The sequence below is a fragment of the Crocodylus porosus genome, unplaced genomic scaffold (assembly GCF_001723895.1).
Source record: "Crocodylus porosus isolate Cpor-Errol unplaced genomic scaffold, CroPor_comp1, whole genome shotgun sequence".
In the NCBI taxonomy this organism is placed as follows: domain Eukaryota; kingdom Metazoa; phylum Chordata; order Crocodylia; family Crocodylidae; genus Crocodylus; species Crocodylus porosus.
In genome coordinates, this window is record NW_017728948.1 from 66,480,922 (window position 1) to 66,507,797 (window position 26,876).

General features: G+C 44.4%; 1 protein-coding gene across 1 annotated transcript; it reads right to left on the minus strand.

Annotated features, from left to right (window-relative positions):
- Positions 1-1,341: 1,341 nt before the first annotated feature.
- Positions 1,342-22,500, minus strand: METAP1 (methionyl aminopeptidase 1). Its single transcript, XM_019552629.1, has 11 exons — positions 22,480-22,500; positions 20,732-20,858; positions 18,642-18,751; positions 17,386-17,446; positions 16,045-16,136; positions 13,865-13,948; positions 12,632-12,770; positions 11,215-11,346; positions 6,206-6,349; positions 4,124-4,189; positions 1,342-2,846 (listed from the first exon to the last, which is right to left on the minus strand). Exons 1-11 carry the CDS (start codon positions 22,498-22,500, stop codon positions 2,683-2,685), a joined length of 1,140 nt encoding a protein of 379 aa, XP_019408174.1. The 3' UTR covers positions 1,342-2,682.
- Positions 22,501-26,876: the final 4,376 nt, after the last annotated feature.

Genomic DNA, 26,876 nt, shown 5'->3' on the forward strand with positions numbered 1-26,876 from the left:
CAACCTGTGGGTCATAACCCAAAAGTGGGTCGCAAGAATATATGAAAGGGCTGCAAACAAACTTTAAAAATGGATTCTCTTTTAAAGGAAAAAAACATGGGAAACTGGCTTTTCCTTGCAGGCTGGCAGAGCTGCAGCCTGCAAGAGGCTGCCTGGGGTCCCCCATGCCTCTGCCCCAGACACTGGGGAGCTAAGACCTGGGGGCAGGGGGTTGGGAGTGAGGGGCACTGGGTCAGGACTGACCATTGGTGTTTAAAAATGGGTCCTGGTACAAAAAAGGTTGAGAACCACTGGTATAGATAAGCTACATGAGGAGACAACACAAACACCTAATTGTTCTAGCAAAACCATTATAGGTGGTAAATTTTTATAAGATTGGAAGTAGATTATTTCCAAAGCTTTGCACACAGAGAATCTAGCATGCATGTGTAAGCAAAATCTATAACTAGCAACTGCAAAATATGCTTTTGTTTGATTATTTGGTTATTTGAAAAAAATCCAAGAAAGAGAAACAATTAATTATTCTGCCCTTCAGACAGCTTTACTATTGGATGATTAAAGCAATATGTGTTGGGCTGCCTACGCTAAAAAGCTTGCACTGGTCAATGTGGGATGGGGGGAGGGGGTGGAACCCAGTTTTCAAACCAGATTTATGATAGGTTAACAAATCAGTTAATTACTGAATTAAACATCACTGATTTACATATAATTTTAAACTGAGTCAAGTTCAAAGTGTGGCTAGCCCACCGGGATGCTATATCATGAAAATGTGGCCTCCATTTGATACAGCTGCAACTTTTACTTTATATGCCAAGAAAAGCTTCAAACATACCCGTCTATCTCTCTCACACACGCAAGAAGAAAACTACCAATTTTAAATGACTGATACGGTGGGTAAATCTCTGGGATAGCCATCCTGACTTTTAATCTCCTCATAATATTACATATGCAGCATTCAACACAGGCAATTCCACTCAAGTACTGCAGTCCATTTATTTAAAATACACACATACACACACACACACACGCTCCATGTGCCATTTCAGGTCATTTTTACTGTATCATTAAAAATTATAAATGTAATGAAAATGTTATCACAATGGTATTTTACAGCAAAAAAAAGGTCCGAGGCACTCCAGGAATTGAAGACATTTCCTGGTAAGTTTGGTGTTTAGTCATGCCCAAGATGGGTCCATGTCTATACAGCACAAGCCCTCACATTCTACCAGTGCCAATAAGAGTTCAGAGCACTCAGTAGCTTGTAAGATCAAGCCCTATGGGACAAGAAATCACAAGACACCTAGCAAAATGTGCATTTTATGCCCATGATTTTATGATTTGATTCGTCTTCATTGGTTTAATTTTTTTTTTTTTTTGCATTACAGTGGTATAAGGAAAACTGTAAGTGAAATCATTTTCATTACTGATTCAGAAAAGAAAAATCTCAACAGACAACAAAGACTGAGAGGACCACGGGCTTGAGGCTAACTCAACCCCACGGTCCTTGAAGTGATATCTTACAGGTCAGGATCACAGCGAATTAGAAGAATGGGATGCCATAGAGCTGGCCACTCTATACCCAGTTGCATAGGCATTGAGTTTCCAAGGCTGCCTACCCACACGTTTTCAAACAACATGAAATTCACTTAAAAAAAAATTTTAATTAAAAAAATACCCTAACACAGCAGCAGTATAGAAGATGTTTCCTATTTACTCAAACATTTAAGCATTAATTTTAGACAGTTTTCATTTGTCTTGCTGTAATGTCCTGCACCTTGCAATTCCCATCCCATAGCTACCCTAGATCTGTTTAGGAAACATGCATCAGTTAAAATACACTGGAGCCTGCAAATCATGTTTTTGTTTGGTTATTTGTTTCATTCCTTTCCCAACTTGGGTCTGAAACAGCAGTTTCACAGTGAACTTCCAGAGTACCATACTCTGCTAACCACTGCTCCTCAGAGGGTCAACTCTTTTGGGGAAACAAATACAAAACAGTATTTTAGTGATCTCCCAGCATGGAACCATCATTAACAATTTCCAGCAAGAGGAAGTAAATCCCACCAAAAGCACATGGCATCATCTATAGTCACAATCACAGCAGAGGTAACAACATAGAGATGGGACAGAGCTAAAATGTAAACTACTCTTGGCAATTTGCATTTTCTTGAGTATATCTCAGGTCATAAACAAAACAAGGCCCAGCCTGTGAGAACAGTGTTTGCAGAAGTAGCTAAGCAGGTCTTTGGAATAGAAATCTTTAAAATCCCAGGTGCCGCGCACACACTAATGAAGGCAGGGCACACTGAAGAAATGGAGAAACCTGGATACCCAAAACATCAAGTCCCCAGTGTGAAAGAAACCTGCATTTTCCAGCTAGTATCATGAGAGTGATAGAAGCAATTGCAGGCCTGATTAGAAGAAAGGTGCTAAAGAGGCAACTGAAGAAAAACAAACAAAATACAGTATGAGTGTCTTGGGTAGAAGGGAAGCGGAAAAAAATTAAAATTCTTTTCTGCTTATTGACACTGGGTCAAGTTCTTCAAAATATACACCAAATGCTGTATTCTGCTCTTATCTACAGTCAATGAGAACAAAACAAGTGATAAAATCCCCCTCTATCCAGTACGCTCAGTAAAATGCATAGTACAGAAATAAAAAGATCCTCCAGCTCAGTCTAAACTAACACTGGGACATGAAGTGAGGACGAGTGCTATCCAACCGCCGAGTTAAGATGTCACAGCCAGTATCTGTGACCAGAAGCGTGTGCTCAAACTGGGCAGATCTTTTTCCATCTCTTGTTACCGCGGTCCAGCCATCAGGCCACGTTTCATCTTGCCACCCACCTAAAAAAAAAAATCACCACAAAAATTGAAGACTATTTATGGATGTTCTATTTTTGTCTGGTCTGTTCTTATATTTATTAGAAAAAAAATTAAAAATCATACAGAAGTACGCTAAGGACTATCACTACACCATTTCCAGGTGGGGCTGCTGCTGCTGCCCCAGGGACCTGCATGCCTTCTCCAGCCTCCAGCTTCCTCCAGGCACCAGGTAGGGAAAGGGCAGGTGGGAGAGGTTCCCACTGGGCAGGAGTATGGAGCCCATGCCCAGGGGGCCAGCAGGAGCATGGAGCTCAGGTGAGCAGGGTGTGGATGTGGGGACCCCTCCACACACACCCCCACATGGCACAGCCCCAACAGCCAGCAGCAGCATCCAGCCTTGGGCACTCATGGCCCACGTAGGCCTGGGTGCAGCTCCAGCCATAGCTGTATGGTGGGAGCGAGAAAGGAGCATAGCCTGCCAGCTGCCCCTCTCACACTGAGCTCCCTGTAGTACACGTGCATCTCCACACTACCAGGGAAAGCCAGAAGCTGGCTGCCTTCCCCACCCCCTGCCATGCGAGTCCCAGGAAGCAGGGGGCATCCAGGGAAAGGCAGCTGGCTCCAGTCCACACCGCTTCCCCCAGTAGTGCAGAGCTGCACATGGGCTGCGCAAAGCCCAGTGCAAGGGAGGCGGGCAGCACGGCTGCACTCTTCGCCACCACTGTGCAGTGCTGGCCAGAGCCACGTGTTGTGAGGGGCTGGTGCCTGTGCAGGCCCCAAGGGCAGCCACCATTGGCGGTGGGGGCTGTGTGCAATGGGGAAGAGTGTGAGGGGGGTGGAGTCTCCACATATACACCCCAACATGCCCTACTACCCCCCCCCCACACAGCCACACCCCATCATACACACCTCCCACCCCCATTCCCCTCTCTGAAATGTTCTGGACTTGTTTTTAAAGGCAGTGTTGCTTTTTTTCCTCCCCCCGCCCCCGTGAAACTTGGCAACACTGCTCTGAGCCCTGCTCCCCACAGGTGGTAGTGCCAGAGTGGGGAAGGGGGTCTTGACAGCCCATGAGCTTGTTTGCCCAGAGCCCACTAAAGGGTTAATTCAGCCCTGCCTTCAGAGCTGCCACTACTAGGAAGCTGTTAGTAAGATCCCTTAGTACACAGGGAACTACAGATTGGAGGAAAGAGCCTCAGAAGTCAGATCTGGCCCATGGTCCACATAGTTCTGTCACAAGAAGTGACACATTTTTAAAACCCAGACCCTCCCTGTCACTGTCTCTGCTTAGCACTTACCTTCACAGATCATTGGTTCAATTGTAAACACATGACCAGGCTTCATTACTCCAACTGCCTTATTTTCTGAAAAGAAATTAACATGCAAGTTATAAAGGGAAAGCTTATCTTGGGGTAAGAACGAATCCCAGTGAGGGACAGATTGCAAAGTCAGAACATGTTGAATAAGACGCCCCTTCAATTAACCCACTTTATTCAAAATTATGCTTTCCTTAACAGCATAACATGCCATTTTCCTCATCTTCTCTCCTGCTCAAATATAATTTTTGCTGGCAATTACCTGCTGTCTGCCCTGGAACACAGATCTCGTTCCTTTCATGTAATGGTGGAAAGCACACGTAACAGCTCGTGTGGAGTGATACTTTAAAAAAAAAAAGGGTATTCAAATAAGGCTTAAAGGCCTTTTGATTTGTTTCCATCATTGGTCATACTCCCTTCTCCAAGCAAGTAGCCATGTGGTATTGGATTTAGATAATCCTGCAGTTCAACCTCAATTTATGAAAGAGACAAACAGTTCCTTTGTAACCCCTTACTTTCCACAGTAAACATTCTCCTACCAATTATTTTTGCATTACATTTTAATCAGCTGAAAAAGAACAGTAGAAATTTTCAGAGAAATCTTGGGATTTAGATAACATCCTCTAAAACTAAATGTACTGAATGCTAAATTCTAGTAGTGGATGTGTGTGTCTGTGTCATGTCCCAGTTTTCCTCTTATCTCATTCAGAAGAAAATCTGCAGACTTAGAGAGAAAAGTAGGCTTTTTTGCCTTTAAAAAAATCCCGGTTAGTTTAGGCAGAAAATAGCTGTTCACTTCACTCTTTCTTCCTTAAAATTTTTCTTTAAAAATCTCCCAGGCCTTTCTTTTTGTTTCTGTCACTGGGCTAAGATTAAAAGAAAATAAACACTTCCTTCCTTCAAATGGAGCTTGCTTATTGCCTCACTCAAAAAAAGCAGCTCATGGTCCCCAATACCAAGGAAGGATGCAATTATTTATTTTCTGTATTTGCCTTTTAGGTAGCATAATATACCCCCTCTATTGCAGAGGCTGTGTACTTTCAGTTTTACAGAGGAAAAAACCCCTAAACATCTTTTTTTTTTTTTTTTTTTTTAAATGGTAAGTGGTCACCCTCAGGAATGACCAGAGCAATAACCAATGCTTGTTATGCTGAAATCCAAGGCCTCAACCATTGTGTATTTAAGAAAACTTGCCAAGAGTTGGGGAGTTGAAGGCTTTTGGCAGCTCTAGATAAGAAAAGGTCACATCTGAGGAGCTTAAAGCCTGGAGTGAGCTAGAGCTGCTTATAACTGGAAAAGTAGATGTTTGGTGACCTTTGCATACCTCCCTCAATTACTTACTGATCTTTCAGCTTCTCCTCCGTCTTACTTTGACTCTTCCTCTTATCTTTTTTATGATCCTAAGGCCACTGGCTAGCACTTGTTTTTTTCAAAACCAAGCCAAGCTGTGCCACACCCAGACATCCTTCCTTTTCACTGAATTCTTGCATCACTACCTTATCTTCCAAAATCCAGGGACTGCTGAGATCTCACAATAGTTTAAATGAGAAAAAAAGCAGCACACTGGGATCCAGAACAAATACAGCTGTAGCAGCTGCCTAAACTTAATGTTCACACAGCTCTTCATCAAGTAGCAAGTGGTATATTGCCTGAAGTAATTCTTATTTATTTCTGACCGGGATGTTCAGCTCAACCTCTATTAAGGAATTCAGTATAACCATTGTTATCAATACCAAATATCCAAGAGAAAAAAAACCTGTAAATATCAGTCACTGGGAACTGTCATGCAGTAATCTAGCACTCATCCAGCATAACACTCATCCAGCATAATTAGGGTTCATTCTCGAAGCTAGAAGCACATTGGCTCAGCTCTTTCATAAAGCATTTTAAAAGACAAGCTCCAAAAATAAACAAAAAAACAAAAAATTATTCTACCAGCACAAAAATCCTGAAGGGCTGTAAAGCAATATATGTGATTTCAGTACAAGATAAACAAAAGTAAATCATGCTCACTCATGACTGGGCTTGTTGTAACTGATAGCAGGCACTTGGGCAAATACTCACTGGCATAATGTGGCACATTGGGGGCAGTATGGAAAAGCTTATGGATGCCATGCCCGCAGTAGCTCCGAACGACTGAAAACCCATTGGCTTGGGCATGTTTCTGAATGATGTTTCCCAGTTCTCTGTACCGAACACCAGGCTTCACTGCAAGATGAGACAAATGTTTTTAAAAAACAGGCTTCCTTCAATGTATTCCTACCCTCCACTTAGTAAAGGAAGAAGTCACCAGCTGCACTGAAGGCTAACCATCAGCCATTGCTAAGTTGTCTATTTTTTTTTTCCATAAGCAGCCTCTACCACCATGTTGTCATTTAATTTTATTCAACAGGAGCTGACATATGCAAGCGAGCTCAGGCATCTAAGAAGGTGGGAGAGCGAACAGACAAAAAGAGGGTGTGTCTTATCGTTTATTGATCAGCCAGAGGAGAAGGAAGGGGAGTGGGGGATCAGAAACACAGACCCCTTCCCAAAAACACGATTCTTCTACTCGTGCCTAATCAAAGCTCATGACTTAAAAGGATGTGGAATTTGAAAAATAGTCAATTAAAAAAAAATTCAAGTTAAAAGTGGCTTGGGCACTATGCCCACCCTTAAATTACCACAGATATTTTGTGGGTTTGCAAATCACATTTTAAAAATGCCTCCCTCTCCGTTGTGTGGCTCTCTCTCATGGAAACAAGCAGGAGAAATGGATGACACACAAAGCAGATGAAAAAGATTAAATGTGGGTCTGTATGCAAGCTGTTATACTATGAAGCAAGCATTTATATGCAGAGAATAATTTTTAACTTAACTCCATCTCTTTAGCAAGTCATCTGAGGCCAAGCAAACAAAAATGCTTCAGAGTAATTATTCTCAGCATTTAAAAATGAAAACAGCAGCAGCCTTAAGAGATATGATACATCATATATCAAGAACTAAAACTCCATGACAAAAATTGTGGGCTTACATAAGTAAAATCTAGATGCTCTTCTGAGAGCACGTATGCCCACTGGCTCCTCCAATATATGCCATCTCTCTACAGGAGATGAACAGTTTGGCAAAGCAGTGCCATTTTAGAAAGGTAAACAAGGTTTAACAGTTGGGAGCTGATGTGAAACAAGACACTGGGTACATTTTCTATTAGTTAAGTAGGCATAGTGAAGCTAATGCAACAACATCCATTTACGCCCACAGTCAATTTAGCTCATTATTGGGACACTGTTCTAATGAAAGACTGCATATAAAGCAGGGAGGGGAGGAGCCACAGGAAAAGCCAAACTGTTTTTCAGTGCTAGTTCCTGACAGCCAAGTTGGGAAGATCAAGTCCCTTCAGCAGTCACAGGAAGCAAGCAATCCTCAGATATCAGTTCCCTTGTCCTCTTTTTAAGACCTCCCTCTTCACTCCAAAAAAGTTCCCATTGGCATTACTCCCACACTTGTGGTTCCTAATTTAAATGAAACAGATTCCAGCCCTTCAGGCCTACTGTGCTACAGAGGCTATGGAGCCAGAATCTCAAGCAGTGTAAATAATACAGCTGGTGTAAAGTACAATTTACAACAACTGACCCGCTTCTATAGGTATCCAGGAAATATTCAGACTCCTGTAAAACCTAAGCAAAACTGTTACTACTACCAATTTTAAAAAGTTACATTCAGAATTACAACCTCATTAAAATGCACCCATTATCTTTACAGTTTATGAAACAAAGATAGAACATGAAAAGTCAGTTTGATGACAGATCTCAGATTTCCTAAAAAATGAAAGTACATGAGAAGAGATGAGACTTTTAATGGAAACAGAAATCCTTATTCTATACTCATCCCACACAAAGACTATAAAACTAGTATTACAATCAAAATATTAATAAGAGAGGGGAGGGAATATATAATCATTGCCCACAACACTACTTTATAGCACGTAAAAAACTACTTCATAGTTATGTAAAAAGTATGGCAGTTTATATCCATGTGGCTTCTTATCTCTTATATACTCATCTTAGTCTAATAGCAGGGGTGGGCAATTATTTAGGCTGGAAGGCCACTTACTGAGTTAAGTGAACTGTTGAGGGCTGCATACGCACACATGCATGTGCTCCCCAACTCTGGCCTGTTAGCTCTGGGTGGGCCAACACCTGCTGGCTGTGTCCGCAACTGGGGGAGCAGGGGATGGAGCCTGGCTACGGGCCTCTGCACTGTCCTGCCCTATCAGAGCTCCTGGCACGTGCGTGCACCCTCCTCTGCTACCCCACAGCTCCAAAGAGCCCTGATGGCGGGGCAGGACAGGACAGTGCAGAGACCCACGGATGGGCTCCATCCCCCTACCCCTGTGGGTAGGGGATGGATGAGCTGCACAGGTGTTGGAAACAGCTCACCTGCCTACCCAGCAACCGGAGCCAGGTGCCACCTGACAGCAGAGGCTGGAGACCAAGCGCAGCTTCCCCAAGGCCTGCAGGGCCAGACTTTATTTCCCAGACACCACAGGGGATACCGCGTAGAAGCAGCCCCACACACCCAGCAGTACACAGCAGGCACTGGACAAGCCATGCTTGGGGTCCTGCCTCTGAGGGCAGGTGGTGCAGGCAGCAGCTCCAGCCTCTGCTGCCAGTCCCCTGTGACACCTAGGAGATGGGGTCCAGCCCTGCTGGCCCTGGGCTGGCCAGACTCCATCTCCCAGGCTGATGCACAGCGCAGGACAGGCAGGGCTGCTTCTGCCCAGAGTCCCCTGTGGTGCCAGCAGAGGCTGGAGCTGCCGCCCACACTGCACACCAGCAGAGGCAGGGGCCCAAGCATGTCTCATGCAGGGCCTGCCATGTGCCGCCGCCACCTGCACTACCAGCCCATGGGTCAGATAAAAATCAATTGGCAGGCAGCATCCAGCCTGCCAATCCCATGGACCATATTTCACCCAGATAGCTATAACTTAATAACTGAATTTAGGCAACTAAAAAAGTATTCATTTAGCTCTAACTATTCAAATACTTAAAAATTTGCATATTCAGTATATAATACCTTACTTACCCAAATCCAAGAGAACCCTGAATTTAAGACAAACCCTCCAATTAGATTCTATACATGGAACATTTATAGATTTGTTATAATTTTCCATGTACAGAACCTAATTATTAAGCATTTCAAATTTGTCCCCACCACCACTGCACACTGCAGCAAGGAAGGCAATACCAGGAGAAGCAGTTGGAGACAGGCAGTGTGAAGGCACAGGTGATAGGGACGGCAGGAAGCTTACCCCCTACAGAACCCCGCCCCTCCCCCCCACTTACCATCTCCTTTTGCCTGCCCCCTACTGTTGCTTACGTTGTTTTGGCACCATCCCCACTGAAGCCTGAGGCATACAGCACAGCCCCAGCCCAGCCCCAAAGCAACGGCATGGAGCCAGCACTGCTGCTCCAGGGTCAGGATGGGGCCATGCTTCATGCTCCAAGCTGCAGCAGAGATGGAGCCTGACAGGACTGAGGGGGGCAGGGAACTGAGGCTGTGAGGGGGAGAGACAGGGGGTATAGAGGTGGTCGAGGTTGGGGGGCAAGAAGCAGCTGCAGCTCTTGCCCCAACCCAGGGCCAGAGCCTGTTCCACTGCTTCCTCGTACTCAATTCCAAGACAAGGGGCTTCCCTCCCAATGTTACGTGTTGGAGCAACCCTCATCTTGGAATCAGGTACATATAGTACTTCAATTCATAGGGGTCCTGATCCATATCCCAGTGAACTGAACAGGACTCTTTCCAGTCAATTCACTGGATAAAGTTTCACTATACCAAGAACTGTATAGCAAAATGCCATGGCAAATATGAATGTTTTCAAAGGTTTTTTTGTTTGCTTGTTTTAAAATAAAGACTGACAATATATTTCTCCAGGAATAAGGTTTAATTAACACTATCCAGCTAAACATCTGCTTATAAAAGCCATCTAGGATCTTATACACGGTATACTCATATGGAAAGGTGCAGGTGCAATGGAAGCATGAACAGACATAGCTTTAAGGCATCTAGCAGGGGTTACAAAGTAGGGAAGATATGGGCACACTGACTAGCAACTACAGCATAGGCCCTCCCCCAGGACCCTAGACACAAATTCTGATTGCCAGGCTATGATAAACCTTGCACTTTCACATCTTTGTTGCCATCATTACCTACCTAACAAGTCTGAAGCTAACAGAGATAGATATATATCTATAGGACAGAAAGAATGTAGCACAGGTGTATTATACAGCAGCACCATGCTTCGGCTGGGCAGACACTTGTTCATTATTCATTTACAGGACCAGAATAACAATTGGAGAATTCAGAGAGCTAATAATTTAGAAGTTGGACAGCCCCTGTTCTAAGTGGCTGCGCTGCCCATACCCACCCTCAGCTGATGGGCTGCAGACTCTCCAGGCCATAGCCTTCCACAACACCACAGCCTGTGCTACAGTTCTCAACCTCACTCCCCAGAGACAGAAGCAGGGAGTGAAAGTTGGAGGGGGAGCCTGGAGAGGCTGGCTGCTGCTGCAACCAGAGCAATGGGGAGAGCAGTAGCCAGGTGAGAGTCTGGGGGCTGCAAAATTAACCCCTTGAAGATACCATATGAACAGCCCTGATTAAAGATTTTTTTTTTAATTTCAAATGTTTCAAGTAATGCTTCATATTAGCATCTGATTTAACAATACTTTAAAAATTAGAATGGATATCCCACCTGGTTTCCCCAAACCGTGTAAGCGCACGTACGCATTCTAGATTGTGAGCAACTCCACAACCAACAAATGTTACGTGTGGATCAGGAATCTGCTCAGAATCAATTATCATCATTTTTTCCCTTTCAATACTCATTTGAAATAAATGCTGCAACAACCATGAAACTAAAATAAAGAATATGAAAGAATGACTCTTCATTCCACAGGGGTGTATTTTACTAGCAACATCCATGGAATTACAGTTGATCCAGAACTGTAGTCAGCAGTATTAGTTCAAACCTAAATGTTCTAATACGAAAACTAATATAGCATGAAACTCCAGGATTCAGAAGTAGTGCTCACCTGCATCAATGGCTTGCATTAGGCACTCGTAAGTTGTCTGAACTAGTCTTCTTCCACCTTCTTCAACTTCCCCAACATAAAAAGTCTCGTTTAGATCCCCATGATAACCATTGCGATATACAGTAATATCCACTGCAAAGAATATCAAAAATGTCACAAAACTATCACTGTTTTCTCACCTCCTGGCTCTTTTTTGGTTAAACTCAGGTTTCCCAACCCCCTCATCACTTCTTCTGGCACCCTGTCATCATGATAGCATTCAACTGGGAAGAGATGCAGAGCTCAACATTTATTGACAGCCACCACCTGCAAGGTACATTTTCCAAAGGAGGACTGCCCCTAGTGGGATCTACCTTGATTAAATGTAAGCCCTCAGCATATTTGCAAGTCAAACTGGATCACATATGCAGGTGCATGTGCAGATTAGCAAACAGTCTTACAGTGAGAACACAACATTTGCTGATCTCCTCTCAACTCCTTTTCATTTAACACAATAGTTTAAGAAAATTAAGGTGGGCCATTAGGATTGCCAGGGTAGGTCATGAGGCCCCCAAAGACCATGTATCCTGCACCCCAGAAGAAATACCCATGAAATATTATTAAGTTCCTATGTTATACCTTACAACCCCAAATGTTCTACCATTATTTTACAAGCAAAATGAAACAAACTAAGGCTCAGCCCAGAAAACAGTCCAGGCACTTAAAGTAAAGCACACTAGTCCCTTGTGAGAACCAAAAAAAAACGAAAAAGCACATGAACAAAAACATTTACTTTCATTGTCATAACCAAGAGGAAATGCCCAGAGCTAATTAAAAAAAATTTTAAAGTAAAGCTACCTCTGTCCAGCCAAAATGCTTGTGGACCCTCAAACACTGCCAGAAAAAAAGGGTTGCATTAAATCTGCAAGGTCTTTGAGAAGGACTTGGTAGTCTATACGCCTATGAAATGCCTGCACAAAAATGGTGCTACACAAGCACCAGAAATATCTGATATAATATCTAACAACTTAATGATCAAAAAACCCATCTTATTGAAAATGCACACAAAACAAGTCAGAGGATTAAATAACTCTGCTAACATTAAAACAGTTGTCTTTTCACCTTGTATTTGTACACTGCCTGTGCAATGGAGTCCTGAGCGATGACTGGGCTTATTAACCACCACACCACAAGGCAAATAACATACTACGATGGACAAACTGCCAGATTGTAATGGTTTTAGATACTAACCAATGCCATGAAACTGAATTTGTAGATTCAGTAAACAAAAAATGTTAAATGCCTGACTAAAAACAAAAGACTGTGTGAAGAAATTACTTTTAACCAAAATCAAAACCTCGCTCTGCTGAGTGTTTTAGCTGTAAAGATGAGATACAAACAGAGTTGTTGAAATATGTCTGTCTTTCACATTGCCTACCATTAACAATATCACCCTCTTGCAAAGGCCGTCTGTCAGGAATTCCATGGCAGATCACTTCATTCACAGACGTACAGCATGACTTAGGGAAATTATAATAATTCAGAGGGGAAGGATAGCAATTCCTTGCAATGCAGGCCTAAAACAGATTTAAAAAACACACACATATTACACTTTAGATTAGCAAAATCATTATAAAAAGGGGTGACAGCACAAGAGTCTTAAAACCTTTTCTGCCACATTTTTAACCCTAAGTCATGCTTGCTCACTCTGTCTTTTGCATTTCCTCTCTGAGTTGACAATGAAAATAAATGAAGCTAGTCATATTTGTTTCTATTCACTTTCACTTCCAATTGTCAATGCTACTGTACAGATTTTTAAAAACTGCATAGGAAATATGTATTTTTTTTTAATAACTAGTTTCAAAGGGGGCTTTTTAAACTGAAATGTTTTGGCTAGCCTTTGATGCTATAAAACTTTTTTTTTTTAAGTGGGCCTTGTGCAAAAAAAAGTTTTGTTTGGTTTTTTTAAAACAAAAGCACTTAAGCATCTGTTTCAACTTCAAGTTCTTTCCTGAAATAGAGCTTTCATTTGCCTAGATTGTGCCTGGCAACTGGCTCTCACGGGACAATGCTAGTCAGTGTGGCCTAGATCCAAGGACTCAAAAAGGGCTCCTTCTGTGTTCCTTCAGGCTCTACAGTCTGATTCTGGATCCCATTGAACTAAAGGTTTCTTCCCTGCAGACTTCCTGAACTCATATTAGCTTCTGAAAACTCTAACTATGAGGCTTGCAAATGGCACAGAAATATGAACTACATATAGGCCTTTATATAGCAATACTAAGGTCACAAAGAAATGAAGAGAAACGTGTGTTACTGGTGGACAAATCAGAATGAGAAACTTAAGAGAGATAGTCAGAAACTGGAAAAAATGAAGTAAGAAATATGAAATGGAATGAGATTCCCCACCACCCCACAGGAGCTCCTGACGTGGAGTTTTGTTTTTGCTTCCCCCCGCCCTTATTAATGCAGCACCTGTGCTTTGCAACTGTGGTAACATCTGTATCAGCTTTAAAAGCAGAGAGGGAAGGCAGTTTATTCACTGGAAAACAAAGACAGGTTGGAAATGTAGAAGATGAGAGTGGGCATTGTAGCAATTATATACCAAAGTCATATTAGATAAAAGGGAAAAGATTGCATGCACCAATCCAAAAATGTAATAAAGTAACTTTACTAGATGGACAGCATGGTCTATTTCTTCAGTAGTTACACCTGGTTTCACCATCATAGCAGCAACATCCAACACTTCTCTGGCAAGCTGCAAATGAAGAAAGCAGTACTTATTCAAAACTGTATACAACTTGAGCAAGTAAAATACTGAGTAATATCTTGGGGATGAAAAGTCAGTTTTCTGAACAAACAACCAGTTTGCTAGGAAGTTGCATTGAAGAGGAGAGCTACTCTAAGTCTTTGGAATTTTGGAAATTAAGCATAGTCCTAGCTCACTCGGGTATGTTAAAGCCAAAAAAACCAGGGGTGGGCAAAATATGGCACTCCACATGGGGCCATGCCCTACCCACTTGCATAAGGACAGCCTGCACTGGCCTCCCTCCAGCATCTGCTGGCCCCAGCCAGCACGCAGCTTCTGCCAGGGCTGTTTCCAGTACAGCTGCAGCCCAGTGCTCCTCTGGGCTTCCCACCTCCAGCAGCAGTTCCTGCTTTTGATCTTGCCCCTGCTGTGCTGTGCTGTGCCATACCAGGTGAGCTGTTTCAGCCAGGTGGCTCCTACCCCAGCATGCAAGTCTCTGGCATCAGCTCCTAGCCACCAGATCTGGAACTGGAGTCCCAACGCTCTGCATGGGGCCAAACTCTACTCGTTCAGACCAGGGCAGCCCACACCACACACCCACCAGTGCCCACAGCCCAGCTAGGTACAGTTCTGCACCCCCCCCACCTCCAGTTCCAGGATCTGAAGCCAGACCCCTATGTACCTACCAGGAGTGGTGCAGTGTGGTGCAGCAGGAGCGAGAAGAGAAGCTGCTGCTGAAGGCAGGGGGTGCAGAATGGCACCCAGCTGGCTGCAGCTGCACTGGGAACAGCCTGCTGAAAGCTACTCCTGCCCCTGCTGCACTGAGTCATACTGCACCATGCCATTCCAGGCAGGCAAGCAGCTTCAGCCAGGTGGATCCTGCCACAGTGCCAGGGGTTCAGCTCCTGGCTGCTTCCCTGGAAACTGAAGCCAGAGCCACACATACTGGGGCAGGAGCAGCTTCCAACGAGCTGTTCCCACAGCAGCTGCAGCCAGCTATGTGCTGCTCTGAGCCCCCCACCTCCAGCAGCAGTTCTTCCTCACTCCTGCTGCATGGCACCATGCTACTCTGAACAGGCATGCAGGGGCCTGGCTCCAGATCCTGGATCTGGAGATTGGGCAGGGTGCAGTGGGAGACAGAGCAGCACCAGGCCAGGCTGCAGGCACTGGAAGGAGCGCGGCAAGGGCTGCCCCAGCATGAACAGGTGGGGCTCGGCCCTATGCAAGTGCCACAGTGGCACCGTGGACTGCACTCCCCAGGGAGCTCTACTGCACACGCCCCCTACTCTCCTGTCACCCATAGCAGGGTCCTAGCACCCAGGCAGCAGCCCCTTTCACACATGTGTGCATACGTGCACACACATGCTCCCCCCAGCCCAGAGGGCAGAGGCATGTGATCCCAGCTTCTCCTGTCCATCCCAATCCACTCCTGAACACTGCTCCTGCCCACCCACAACCCCATAGGGAGTTTTGGTGAGGGAAAAGTTACTGACTCAGCCTTTGACAACTGATCAAAACTCCCTATGTGGCCCAGGGGTCCAAATAACTACCCACCCCTGCCCTAAATAGTGCCAAGATAAAATTTAAACCTCAAAGCATGGTTGTGATCAGGAAAGTGATCACACTTGCAAAGACCTTATTCAACAGGTCTATTTATTATGGAGACTGAAAAAAAAGAGTTACTGGCTTTTAGTCTTGTTAGCACCACAGAGACAACGTAACTATAGAACAGAATTTTCTCCTCTTCTTACTCACACATTAGCAACAGAATTATTAATTGAATTCCAGCTGCAGAATTATTACTAGCGATTTCAGAACAAAAATACAGCCAAATCTTAGACTGCATTTCAAACTGAAAATCTGACTTTGCAGGACTGATAATTAAAAAGAATATCCTCCTATTTGCAAAATAAGCAGATATGATCTGAGATCATAGGAGAAAAACAGAAGTGAAACTGCCAATTTACATGCAAACACTTTTCAGAGTGTAACTGCCCCTTCACAGTTCAGACATGAAAATTAATTATCACAAGCTAGTGATATAATTTGTTTTCTGTAGATTTAAGGAAAGCACCCCTGCTCTACATAAAAATAAAAAGCCTTACCCTACATACTACTCTCATGCCTTCTATATCTTCAGACGATAGGATTTTTATTTGAGAAGTTCCTTTAAGAGCCTGTTCTGATTCAGACATTCCTAAAAGAAAAAAAAAAAAAAAGGAAAAAAATTTAAGCATAGTATTTAGTGATTTTATTTTAACACATGCACACTTCTAATTTAAGGTACCACACATTTCTTTTGACACACTAACAACATCATACTCTCCAAACAAGGCAATTTTAATATCTACAACCATAATAGTTTACACTTTTCCACAGAAAATACAGACTGACACACATGTGTGCACAATTCCACAATTCCTTACATATTGAACTCCCTTCCATTTCCAGCATGTGCAATTACTCAAAATCATGAGTAATTACTGTTTCATGTGCAACTACTCAAAAATCATGCTCAAAGATTATTATTTAATTCCAGAATCAGGATTTTTACAAAACAGGATTTTCTGCCTACAGGCAAAATACAGCAAACTTGCAGAGGTTGAAGTTAAGGTTATAGGTTTGCAGTGTTTTAAGAACTTACTACAGACAAACTGAATGATTTTTTTTCTATAGGAGCCAGAATATTCCTAAAAATTTGTGATTATAAAACTGATACTGTGGTATCACTGCATATGGCTGACAAATGTATACACATTACTCATATTATTACTCTGTGGAAGGTCACTTTTATATTTTTAGCTAAAAATACAAGAACCACCACAAAAATCAACATTGTATTATTTTAATATTTGATCAAAAACAACATAAGTTGTGTCAAAATTTTAAAAATAATTCTGAACACGTTTTTGTCTCACATTAACTTATCAGTGTTTCTCAATATACAACAAAGGAGAATTACAGCAAGTAATTAAGCAAACAATTAAGCATAAAAATGCTTTTCTCCATCTAACTGGATCTGGTACCAGCCTGTTAGGTCCATATTTTTAACCCCCTTCCCCCTCCATTTTCAGGAAGGAAGGTTACAAGTCATTTTATAGTATATTTGCAGCAAAAATCCGAATGCCATAGAAACAGTATTATGGGATCAATCCATGCACTTTTATACAATAAGGCACAGAATTAGACCTGTACTTTGAGAGAAAGAACCCAAAATGCACTTTACTAGGATAACGCAACACATTTCTAAACTATCTAGGAAACATTTGTAACATTTTTTCTTGAAAGGAATCTGTCACCAATGGATTGTTTTAAAGAACAAACCAAAAAAACCCAACCCCACATTGATATACAGATTTTTTTCCCATTACTCCATTATGTTCCACAGGTTTTTGCATTTACAACAATAAAAGAAAAATTTTAAACTGGGATTTGCTTCAAATTACCTAATGGGTGATCAGCATAATCAGGTCTCTGAATATAACTTGGCACAGGCCTCGTCGGCGTCTAAACAAATCACAAAATTAGTTAGATTCTTTTTCATTACTGCAAGTTCTTTTACAATCAAAGACAGAAAATACATTGGCTGCAAAATGCAGCTAATCACACGTTGTGATAATTCACACACAAAGGCAGCCCTCCCACCTTGCTGTGCCTCAGAAATAATTTAGTAGAAACACACTATTGCAAAGACCTGTATTACTAATCTTTTGTACTGCTTTTGCACTGTTGAACCTCGAGAAACCAAATGGACAGCTTCACAAAACCAAATTTTCAAGTCAGAGAAAACTGTTCTTTGAGATGCACTAACTCCGTTAATTCCTGATGGATCCTCTAAATTACTAGGATGCATTCGTGAAGGTCATCTTTTTAACATCTTATTTCTCAAAACTCTTCGCTGCAATTCCATGCCCATCAATCTTGTGGCAGCTACGGCAGCAAGCACCCAGCAATAGGACTTTTGTGTTGCAGTGTTCAGCATTTCTCTTTCACCTAACCAAATAATCACACAGACCAAGGTATGTGATCATCAGGGATCCAACTTTCATAGTTAGTAGGGTTGGAAAGGACCCGAGCAGATCATCAAGTCCGACCCCCTGCCATGGCAGGAAAGAGTACTGGGGTCAAACGACCCCAGCAAGGTGTTCATCTAGCCTGCTTTTAAAGACCCCCAGGGTAGGAGCCAGCACCACTTCGCTTGGAAGTTGGTTCCAGACCCTAGCCGCCCTGACCGTGAAGTAGTGCCTCCCGATATCTAATCTGAATCTACCCTCTGCCAGCTTGTGACTGTTATTTCTAGTTACTCCTGGTAGCGCTCTGGGGAACAGGGACTCCCCCAGTGCCTGCTGGTCCCCTCTGACTAGTTTGTAAACGACCACTAGATCCCCCCTCAGCCTTCTCTTGTGGAGGCTGAACAGGTTCAGGTCCCTTACCCTCTCCTTGTCTCTGATGGCTAGGAGCTCCTGAATTGACAGAACACCAAAGTGCACAAAGATAAAGATATGGACACTGTTTTTGTCATACAAAAGAAGAACTAAATAAACAAAATGAATATATATCTCATGCATATATGGAACCATTTTCTTAGAAAGGACAACAAAATTGCCAACAATCAAGTTATTTCTTGGCTCTGATTTTGTTGTTGTTGAAAGCATTTTTTAAAAAGGAACAAGGTAATATTTCCACCACTGGTTATACTCACCAGTGGATAATGTGGTCTAAGTTTACCAGTATATCGATATCCAGCCCAAGGATCTGTGTTAATGTCACCTTCCACAGTCCAAGAAGAAACTTGTTTGGCTTTTTCATCTTCTGCAAAACAAAAAATAAGAATTGGGGCATCCTAAGTCAGTGTTGGTCAACCTTTTTTGGCAAGCATGCCACAGAGTAAACCCCGCCCCATCCAAGTGCCATGTTGATCCCCTTCCCCTGCTTAGTCACTTGTTCTTTCTTCTCCCTGCCTGATCCATGACTCTACTTTCTATACCCTTCCCTATCTAGCACTGTGTTCCCTGCTCCCTCCTAGACTGTCATGTGCCACACACAAATGCTGTCCATGTTGTGGTACACATGCTGTGGGGTTAGCCACTTCTGCTCTAAGTAGTCAATGAACAACAAGAGTTTGGGGTCTGACCAATAAACCTCCCAAAAAAATCTAGATTTGCATCCCTTTTGTTGCTTTTTTCTCATTTTTATAAAGAGTGTCAGAAAGATTATATAACTATTGACAGCATTCTCCCTATTTCATTTTTACATTAAAAAACTTTTAGGCCCAGTTTAACATGTTCCTACCCTGTGGAAATGAAAAAATTGTAGGGTTATGACACAAAATGCATGAAACCTATTTATCAAGGGGAAATTATTTTTAGTGTTTGTTTTTATTAATTCTTGGGGGAAAAATACATCTTTGCTAAAGACTTAATATTCTTCCCATAATAGTTTCCTTCCAACATTCAAAGACAGAGGCCATACTAGTTTACTCATTAACCTATTAAGTGCCATGCCAATCCTCAAAAGTTACTAGAAGAAGCAAGTGGAATATTACAGCACAATGGACACAAAAGCAGATTTACTTAGGATTGCCTGACCTCCAGCTAAAGACTAAGTATTTATTTTTGTTCTTTTTTTTTCTTTCAGAGCTCAGAAGCATGACACAAGACACCCAAAAGATTGTCATGGCAGGCTCCAAAATTGATCCATCAGTCTCCAAAACTGGTGTCTGAGCACCTGCCTGTTTAATGGCTGATCAAGACAAAACTCTAGTTTTTGGGCAAATTCCTCACAAGCCCATTTTAAAACAAATCACTCCATTAAGCACTATTTTAATTAGTAAAGAAGTTTGTTTAATTTTCTCAGTACTCTCTTAATTTTGTGGCATCAGAGAAAGGGAAATGACAGAGCTGAAACAGCACACAATTCCTGGCTGCTCTTTATCTCTATGCAGTTAGAAAAATAGCAGCTTTGCATGGAGTTATCAAAGCACTCTCTAACATGTAGACAGTAGGCCTGTGTGAATAGGGAAGTATTCAATTCAGATTCGAAGGACAGTGATTTGATTCAGATCATTGTCCTGAATTGATTCGGCCGAATCAGCTTCAGAAGATTCAGCACCAATTCAGATTGGCTAGAGAGAGGCAGGCACAGCTGGGCGGCTGCAAGTTATCCCATGGCTCCTCTGGCTGTGTCTGCTTCTCCCCAGGCAGTGGGGAGCCATAGGAGAAGCCCCCATGGCTGCCTTGCCCAGCCCCATCCCCTGCCCAGCCCCAGCCTCCCGGCACTTACCAAAAAAAAAAGTCCCACACTGCAGGAGCAGCGACTGGGGCCTCTGGGCACTTGTTGAAGAGTGCCCCCCATGCAGCCCAGGGCAGTGGGGAATCGCCCCTCCCCACCTGGCACCCACATGGCAGCTCCCCCATGGCTCGGGTACAGTGCAGCTCAGCAGGGCACCACATGCCATCTGGGAGCTGGGGCCACTGGGACTGAGCGTTGCCAGGCTCTGGCTGACAGGTGAAGCTGCCCCAGCTCCCAGGCAAATTGAACCAGTGGCTAGGGGAATATTCAGGTCCTGAAACATTCCCCTAGTTCCTGGTTCAATACCCATCCTCTCCGATCGCTTCCCCCAGCTCTTCCCAGGGGAGGCACAGGCCCCTGGATGATGCAGGATGACAGCAGGCTACCGCTGCCAGCTGGCGATGGCGGCAGCTCTGGGCTATTTCCCCAGCTAGCAGCAGCAGCCTGCTGAAATCCCACACGCAGCTCCAGGGGCATGAAGACTACATAGCGTTTACTTACTTGCTTTCTTGTGTAGTAGCTTGTGAGTGGCCCAGCTTCCCTTAAAACATTCCTGAAAGTGCAAATAATATAAAAAAAACAAATCAGTGTTGTCCAGGGGTTTAAAGAGGAAACTAAAGTAAGGACTCTATTATCCACTATGTTCAACAGGTTTACGATCCAGGAGGAGAAAAGGGAAGACAGACAGCTGCAACCAGTCACAACGGAGCAAGCTGATTTCAACTCATCACCTCACTCTTGTCCTAACATTACATTTTTCTGTAACCAAGAGCCAGAGCTGAAAGGACACTATGCTGTTAACAGAATCATGGCACCCAGAGATAAAAAGGCTTATTTTAATCTAGTCTAGTGGTTCTCAACCTTTTTAGACTCAAGGCCTCTACCCATAACTTTTCAAAATTTAGTGGCACCCCATTTGAAAACTAATTCATTTCCTACAGTGCTTACCTTATGTACCCTGCTACACCCTTAAAAGGACCTTGGGGGAAGAAGGAGGGCAAGGCAGACAGCAATGGCCAGGGCAACCTTGAAAGCATGGCAAAGAAAGGTGTAAAATGTTCAGCACTGGCAGGAGCTGCTCAGTGGGGCAGACTGGGAAGCTTGGGTTGGGCCATTACAGCCCTGAAGGAGGCAGCTGTCCCCATTGGAAGCAGAAGGGGTGATAGTGGCAGGGTGCAAATTAAGGAGGAGCTCAAGAGGAGCTGAGCCCCACCATAAGGGATGAAAGCCCCCCTGTTTAAGATTTGAAAATCATAACCGGGCGGTGGTCGGGGGGTGGTTTCCAATCAGACTGCTCGGTCACTTAGGTGGACTTGTTAATCAATGAACTGGTTTCATTTTTTTTTGCAGACCTCCCCCCCAGAGTCAAAGTATTATTCAAACTCTGGATGGTGGCCACTGGAGGCTGAAGCTAGTGCCAGGTGAAGCTGGCAGGGAGCAAAACCCTGCTGTGCCCTGCTCTTCCCACCATCTGTCCCCTCCCTACCCCCAGTTTATACCTGGGGGGGGGCAGCAGGAAGGAAATATGGCCCCCAAGGTTACAGCCACTCTTCCAGCAATTTGAAAGCAACTGGAACCACCTTTCCCTCTGACCCTTCCCACCAGCTAAAAAGCCTGGCCTCACATCTGCCTGCCTACCTGCAAGAAAGCATGCTGCTCAGAGCACAGCAGGCTGAGGTGGGCATGGGGTGTCTGGCCCATGGAAAAGCCACTGCACCCTTCAAAGGATCTCACAAAATCCCAGGGGAGAATCACTGATCTAGTGCTACCCCATCCTGTAGCACAGGTGCCACAAGCTTCATAGAGAAGCTCTATATCTTGTGGCAGATGTGGGAGGGGACAGGCAGCACAGCAGCAGACAGAGCAGGGAACAGAAAGCAAAGAAGCACATCAGACAAGCGTTACAGGGAAGGAAGCAAAAAACAGCAGCAGCTCAGGAATGGGAAGACTGGCACTTGGGGAGGGGTGGCAGAACTAATTTGTAGCATACCTGCAGACGGTTGGTCCCCTCTGCTCTAGCATTTGAAGGGGTAGAAGTATATAACAACAGTTCTAATTAGGGGTGTGCAAAACAGGTCCTATTCAATTTGGATTTGGCCCAAATGAGGGACAGAGATTCAATCTGTTGATTCGGATAGGATCACTGTCCCCAATTTGATTCAGCTGAATCCGAATCTGATGATTCAATGCTGATTTGGAGAATTAGTGATTTGGACATGGACACAGCTTTAAAAGTTTTTTCTACATACCTTGAGGTAGCAGCACGACATGTGACTACTGTCACGCTGGGGCGCATGGAGCATCCCACAGATGTGCAGGGGGGCACTCCATGTCCTCAGTGGCAAACTTGGAAGTGGACCAGCAAATCGGCCACAGGGGGACCCCAGGTGCCCCCCCAGACACAGGTGGCATGAGTCGCTGAGCCTGGGGTGCACAGGGGGGCCCCCCAGTATGTTCCCTGGTGGACTTGGAAATGCTTCTGGTCCACTTCCAGGTCTGTTGCTAAGCGCGCTGGAGAATCTCCCGTGCTTCTGTGGGCCACTCCATGAGCCCCAGCACCACTGAGATCATGAGCCCTGCCACCTAGAAGTATGTAGAAAAAACATTTAAAGCTGTATCTACGTCTGAATCACCGAATCTGTCTGAATCAATTTGGAAGGTTCCGAATCAATTTGGAAAGATTAAAGGGTCCCCTGATTCAATTTGGATTCAAAGTTTCGGCAACTAAATCAAGCCAAATCAAATTAGGGACTGAAGCTTTGCACAGCCCTAGTTCTAATCTGTACCCTACAAAGTTATTCACAATATAAAATAGGGATGTAAATATAATTCTTAAAAATTATCTGTTTAATCTCCTCCAGTTACATCGGTTAAACAGTTAACCTAGTTCAGTGACCTCTAGTGGGAATGGCCCCAGCCCCAGACCAGCCAAAGTCCCTTATACCTTCACCATGTACCCACTGCAGTGAGGGCCCCAGGCCACTGGGGAGCTGGCAGTGGGCACAGCTGAGCCACTAAGGGTCACCGCCCAGCTGCAGAGCCATGGCTTCCCTTCACCCCCATGGGAAGGGGCTGAGGCTGCAGACCTTTCCTGTGCTCCAATCCCGCCACCACAGGGAGGAAGAAAGGGGCCACGCCCCCCTGCATGTTTTTTTATTTTTGTGGGTTTTTTTAAGGATGCTTTTTCATGTTCCAAGTCAAATCAGACAAATCAATTCCAAATCTGTAAGTTATTCAAGAACCAAATGTGGCACTACTACTGTACTGGCAAATATCCTCCACCCCCACCTGGGGCTTCAGATGCTTCCAAATCCTTTGGCAGGTATCCTACCTGTAGGCCCAAGCTCAGAAGCTTGGGGTTCGGATGACCTCGAGTTTGACTTGCCCTTGGACATGTGGCTGCAGAAGCAAGCTAGGGAGGAGTTTCCCATTTCCATAAAGTCGTTGTGTAGCCAAGATAGTCCCACTGGAAGCTAGCCAGTGGGAAGCTAACTATGAGGCTCTCATAGAGAGTCCTATCCACAAAGAAACATGGGTGCAAACCTCCATTATCGGTGCACCTCTAGCACTGTGTATAGGGAAAATTCACAGCATCAGCAATCAGCCTTTTTGCATGCATGTGGCCAGGAGCGTAGCCCGACAGCTTGGAGAGCAGCAAGTCTGGTGTGGAGGAAGACGCGTCGGGGGGGGAGGCGCAGATCAAGCCTTCGCAGTGAGGGAGGGAGTGGGGCAGGGCCTGGGGCAGACACTGCTCAGCCGCTGCACACACCCCAGCCATCGGTATAGACCCACAAAATCTATTGGTGCACCCCCACACAGTGCCATTTTAACTGTTACCTCAGTCAGGGTACTTCCCCTACCACCATCACGGTCATAGTATTTCCCGCCAGGCCCCCACCATAGCAGCAAGACTCCCAGCCCCACAGTGGGTCTGCCCAAGCCCCTACAGCAGTGGGGCCCAAGGAGGGCAACAGGCTCCCCGCACCTCCCGCTGCACTTGTGCCTGCTGCTGCAGCCCAGACCCAGAAGGCTCTTCCATGCTGCCAGGCCAGGACCTCCCCAACTCCTCCACGGGGAAAACAGGGTCCAGTCCAAGCAGGGTGGACTCCACCAGGCACACTGTGTCCTTCCCCCTCTTGTTCATGGCACTGGGACCACGCGGGGCCTGGCCCAGCCCTGAAGGGGGTTAAGCATGCAGCTGTCTTGGCCCAAGGCAGCTTTGTGGCAACTGGAGCAGGCAGTGCTGGATCAAAAGGATCACTGCCAGCCCCTCGCACAGTGAGCACAGCCTTAGGGGATTCTTGAGGGGTGGCAGTACAGCAGCTCTAGCCTGGAAGACTGCTGTTGCAGCCCTAATGCTGCCCCCAGGATCCCTGCTGTGCCATCATGCCTCAGGAATATCCCTCCCCAAAGTAGCACAATCTAGGCACAGGAGAGGTCCACAGCCCCAGCCCCAGCCTGCGGGGGTAAGGGAAAGCCATGGCTCGGCAGCTAGGCAGTGCCCCATGGTGGCTCAGCTGCACCCGCCATTTCCCACCCATGACACCCCACCAGTAGCCTGGGGCCCACACAGCACCAGAAGCACAATTAAGATATAAGAGGGCCAGGGCTGTCCCTGCCAGAGGTTACTAAACAGTAAACAGTAAGCAGTAAAGGTATACATATTATTGTTTTTTAACTATTTACATCCCTAATATAAAAGTGTAAGGAAACTATGTCTGAGAACATATACTGCCCCATAGTCCTATGGCCTGAAAAGCAGAAGGTTAAGTCATTTCCTCTACCTGCTCTGTCTGACCTGCCTGTTCTGGGAACACCTCTCTATACAGACAGTTACTGGTTTAACGGGCATGAATATGTGTATGTAAACTAAATGCTCATGTGCAAGTATGAGACAGAATGTAAATAGGAAATGGAAAAAAAATGAATGGAAAGATAGCGAGCTTGAACAACAAGTAGACGCTGTGCATGGGAGAAGTCTGCACATGGAAAGAACAGAGGGAGGAAAATATAAGAATGGTGAATGGACAAGTTCACAGGAAGAAATAAGCATGACAACGAATCAGTATTGAGTCAGGGAGCATCCAGCAATTGTTAGAAAGAAAAGAAAATGGATGAGACCAGAGTAAGGAGTAGGAGACTTGGGGACAAACAATACATTAAGAAGAAAAAAACAGAGTGAGGGAAATAGTAACATGGCTCAACAAGGTGTTGAAGAGGAACCCTTAAGGCAGTGGTCACTAATCCATGGCTCAGGTGACATTGCCCATGGGACCCCTCCAACACCACCTATGGCCACAGGCAATTAGAAAGTTAAAACTGAAGTTGGCAGAGACAATGAAGCATGACGTTGTCTGTAGCATTACTTGCTCAGCACTGCTGCCCACAAACCAGCATTGATTGGGTAACACTAATTTAAAGTGCTAATGAAGAAACTTCTTGTTCTCATAGACAAGAGACTAAATATAACCAAAATGTCCCAATAAATTGAACAGTGATTCTCTGGAGGGGGATAAGTTCACTAATTTATAGCAACAGCTGAAATTTCTGAGGAAGGAAGAAAAAAAAAAAAAAAAGCAAATAGCAAACCATTTTCCTTTATAAGGAGAGTCTAATGCTACTGCTGAATCTTCATTAACTTAAACAACTGGACATATCCAGTGACTGATTCAAGTCCATGTATAAATGCACCAAACCCATCTACTATAATAAAGCTAAACAATATGCCCGTTGTACAAGCTTTATGCCCCAATCAATTGCAATAATGTAATCCTAGATATGCATCACCTTTAAGGCAAAACACCATTTTTCCCCCTCATATCCATTTTTATATTTTAAATTGAACAGACAATACAATTTATTTTCGAGCAAGCAAATGAAAGTTTCATGGTTACAACTTGGCTTGATCCTTCAACATGCTCTCCTCTCAGAATTATGTTTACAAGGCAGGAACAAAACTACACAAGATTAACAGTTGTGGCAAAAGTTACGTACAACTCAACCATTATGAAGTGCAAAGACAAAAGTCATGTCTCCTGCAGCCAATAATGGCTAGTTATGTTTCTGTCACGTCAATACTCTCTCTTTTTTTTTTTTAGAACAAAGAATTAAAGATTAGGCCAGACTCTGGCCAGATACATAGGTTTCCCTTGCTTTATGTGGGTTCTGTATGTGCTAATTCACTCTTACACAATGACCCTTTTTATACAAAAATTTGTTATATTAAAAGCTCTGTTATCTGATCCCCCCGGGAATGGGGGATGCCGGGTAACAAAATATGCCGATTAATTGAGTGGCCTGGGCCACCGCTTCTCCCGCCGCATCTAGGGCATGCCTCTGCCCCTCCCGTGGCATTGCTGCCTCACGGGACAGGGAGACAGGCACCCCACGGGGGCTCGGCAGTGCTGGCTGCTTTGCCCCAGGCCATGGGGGCTCGGAGAAACCGGAAGTGCCACAGTAGGCACTTCCGGTTTCACTTTATCTTACAAACTGGCATGCCAGTTAATTGAGCACGCCAGCTTGTAAGATGCCAATTAACAGACTTTTTATTGTATATGCAAGGTAAATTCATTCTTATGCAATCGGTGTGATGGAAGCCCAGAGTCAGCTGCTCTGTGCAGTGTATTGTGGGAGTGACACACACCAA